Below are 3845 nucleotides of genomic sequence, written 5' to 3'. Positions count from 1 at the left end.
TATATATATATATATATATATATCTGTAAATAATATGTGACAATTATTCGGTAGCCATGATAAAACTCCGAGTTTCGGATGTCGAGGCGGAAACCCACGCCGTCATCTCTTCAATTATCTGACCATCGAAGAATGCTATGAAAATGACCGTTAAACAAAGGGAAATTACTGTGTGGTTATTAATGCAAAAGAGCTATTAGAATGACTACTAAGTGAGGGGAGGGAGTAAAGGTAAGGGAGTAAAAATGCCCATAGTATTCGCGTAAGCGCACCAGTCCATACATACACATGTGTGCCTGCACACCTACGTACATGCGCCTATATATATAGATATACTCGACCACTACATTTATAGTTTTTTTTCTCCTTGTTTCTCTCCTTGTTTCTTTCTGTGTTCCTTTCTGCTGAAGAGCGTAGGCTCGAAACGTCAAAGACTTTCTCTATTCCCGAGCGTTAAACTAATACAACCATTTGTTGTTTACACCACCTGTTTTCGTCTGTTGTTTTTTTTCGTAAATTCTCCCATATATTCTCATCCACCCTCATTTGAAGCACACACATGCTCACCCACACATTCGCAAAAAAAAAATAATAATAATAATAATGTTAAATTCAAATTACGACAAACGTAAATAAACAAACGAAGTTTGCTTTTTAGAACCGTTGAGATGTCTTTTAGACAGTTAAAGAAGTGATTTTAAATTCTCAATCGCAGAATAATGCTAATGATATAGCCAGAACAGGATAAACTATCCCTATTTTGCAGAGAAAAGTGTAGGTGGCTAGCTGTGGACTCGAACTCACATCCCCGTGATTACATGTCACGATGCTTTGACCGATTAAGCTAAACTACCCACTACAAATTCCTCTGCAAATTAAGATATATAAATCTCGCTTTATGAGACGCTCTCATATGTTAAATTCAAATCACTTCTTTAACTTCCTAATAATAATGTATATCTCCCTATACTTTTTACTTATATTTCTTATGTATTTTTTATATTTTTTTACATATTTTCAGAGATATTGTTTTATGTATTTTTCACACAGTTTTTCTGTATTCTATCTTCCACCCTGCTTTTATCCTGTGCGTATATAGATGTGTACATGGAACCTTTTGTGCATGCTTGTGGATGTGTGCGTGTGTGCGTGTACGTGCGTATATAGATGTGTGTGTGTGTGTGTGTGTCTGTGTGTGTGCATGCGAGAATGTGCGCATATAGACGTGTTTTACTCTTATGGCCTTTTTACACTTTTTTACACTTTTTTCTGTATTTTGCCTTTAGCCCTGTTGTTTGTCCCACCACCATTGCTTGACAACCGATGTTGGTGCGTTTGTAGAAGAGACTGATAGAATAAACACCAGACTTACAGGGAATAAGGCCAGGGGTCAATTTCTTCGACTGAAGGGCGGCGCTCCAGCATTGGCCACCGTCAAATGACTGAAATAAGTAAAAGAATAAAAGAATACCAGAATAACATTCCGTACCACTAAACCAAGAAGGTTCTTTGAATATGTATGATGTATTTTAAGGTTAAATAGTAATTCCGTTTACGTTTGTGTAGCTGAGATATTTTGGTTGGATTATTTAGTCATTGGTGTTACGTTACTTTCTATATTCTGTAACTGTCACAATATACTTTTCTAGGCCTGAAATGTTTGTGGGGAGGGGGCCAGTTGATTAGATCGACCCAGTACACAACTGGTAATTAATTCATCGACTTCGAAAGGACGAAAGGTAAAGTCGACCTCGGCAGAATTTAAACTCAGAACGTAAAGATAGACAGTCATAATATGCAAACATTTCTCCTGGTACCAGTACACTGTTTACAGATGCTTACATTTTTTTTATGTTTTCCGTGAATTTTTCACGGGTCCAGCTAGTAATATATTATAGCTAGGAATCACTGTTCTCATATCGGAGAAGATGTATCTTCTGTTATTATGCTGATTATAGGGATGTGGAGCAAAATTAACAACGGGGTTAATTATTTTCTCACCACCTATTTGAAACACTTGCATTGCAAGTATTACATCATCGTTTTGTATTGTTACATTTTATTTAGGAATAAAAATCGGTCAGCATAACTGTTGTTGTTGATGTTGAGTGAGTCGGACAGATATTCAGGTGACAGGTAATTTTATATATTATTTACATTCGAGTGTACGGAGCAAATCCGCTAAATGATAATTGTTTTATAGAAAGAATATGGGGCAAAGCGTATATTTAGAGAATTTATTATAAAAATGAAAATAAAAATAAAGAATAAAATATAGTAATAAGACATATATATCCAAAGCATACTTAAGCATCAAATAAAAGTAATTGTGAATGTGATTATAAAAATATAAGTATGAATATATTATTAGTAGTTATTAAATATTATTAAGTATGCAGCATATTAATCAATTTTATAATTAACCTAAATGATTATGAAGAGAAAAATTAGGGTGAATATATTTAAAATACATCGTTTGTTGCTAACACAACGTTTCAGCTGATATACCCTCCAGCCTTCATCAGGTGTCTTGGGGAAATTTCGAACCTGGGATCTCATTCCTAAGGTATTTTTCGATGTTATTATTATCATTATTATTATCATCATTATTGTTATTGTTCAAGTCACTGCTTGGAATCGAACTCGGAATCTTGGGATTAGTAGCCCGCGCTCTTAACCACTACGCCATATGCCCGTGGGTACATCAGCCGAAACGTTGTGTTAACATAATGTACATAATTGCTCATCTCTTAAATATAGAAAGGTAATTTTATATCAAGAAATTTTTCCTCAGTTTAGATCTGATTGTAACTGAGGTTGCTAACAATATCTGGATAATTTTTGGTGTTTAACAATCAACATTTTTTTCTCTTCAGTAGTAGAACATAGTCGAGATTTTATATGAATGCCTATTCAAGTTAACCTCAATTATGTTTATATCGCACAGATTGAAAGAAATTAACGAAGTAACTCAGTTGCAGAAATTAACAAGTGCGCTGTGGTGGAGAAAATAAAAACAGAATTCATCTAGAGGATATAATTCTCCTTGTTTAGAATTACCTACCCTGAATAATAAAACCACTTACTAGTCAATATTTTCCGGGTCGATGTTAATATTAAAGTAATGGCAAGGTCTGCTGTACTGTCGGAAATAACGTATCTCGTGTTTCCAACTCGTATTCCTTTTTCTTTAGCACTTTTTAGATCGATATGGTCCACTCCTACTCCAAAACTTGCAATCACTCTCACGCTTGGCAGAGTTGTTAAAAGCTGGTCTGTAACGTAGCACTTCTTGCTTACTGCGACGATACCAGTAATATCTTCCTTTATGTCTGGATTCTGTGCAATATCATTCTGGAAGACAATTTGAAAAGAAGCTCTGAGGCGACTCAAAAGCTGTTTAAATAATTCGTCTTCCACCTCATAATCCTCGAAGTGTTGCAGAGTTATTAGAACCGAAGCCTTCATATCTGCAGTCATATTCAAATGTGACGTGATCGACAGATTTCTGTCGCTCTTTTCAATGAAAGAGACGGTTTGCTCAGTCATGCATTTATTTTAATGTTTTTTTTTACTTGATTCAGTGATTGGACTGCGGCCATGCAGGGGCACCGTCTTGAAGGGTTGGAGTTGTCGGTCGTAACCGATACTCTCTTTTACTCTTTTACTTGTTTCAGTCATTTTGGCTGCGGCCATGCTGGAGCACCGCCTTTAGTCGAGCAAATCTACCCCAGGACTTATTCTTTGGAAGCCTAGTACTTATTCTATCGGTATCTCTTTTGCCGAACCGCTAAGTTACAAGGACGTAAACACACCACCATCGGTTGTCAAGCGATGTTGGGGGG

General features: G+C 36.0%; 1 protein-coding gene across 1 annotated transcript in view; it reads right to left on the bottom strand.

The window, feature by feature from the left end:
• Positions 1 to 3812, bottom strand: part of LOC106867839 (glyoxylate reductase/hydroxypyruvate reductase) — an 8539-nt gene extending 4727 nt beyond the window's left edge. Inside the window, exon 1 of the mRNA XM_052974972.1 lies at positions 3065 to 3812. Coding sequence (XP_052830932.1) covers positions 3065 to 3549 — 485 coding nt within the window. The 5' untranslated portion in view covers positions 3550 to 3812. The remainder of the gene's footprint in view (positions 1 to 3064) is intronic.
• Positions 3813 to 3845: the final 33 nt, after the last annotated feature.

Source organism: Octopus bimaculoides, chromosome 20 (genome assembly GCF_001194135.2).
Source record: "Octopus bimaculoides isolate UCB-OBI-ISO-001 chromosome 20, ASM119413v2, whole genome shotgun sequence".
In the NCBI taxonomy this organism is placed as follows: Eukaryota; Metazoa; Mollusca; class Cephalopoda; order Octopoda; family Octopodidae; genus Octopus; species Octopus bimaculoides.
Note: the sequence above shows the minus strand (reverse complement) of the source record. Positions and strands in the feature narration are given on the sequence as shown.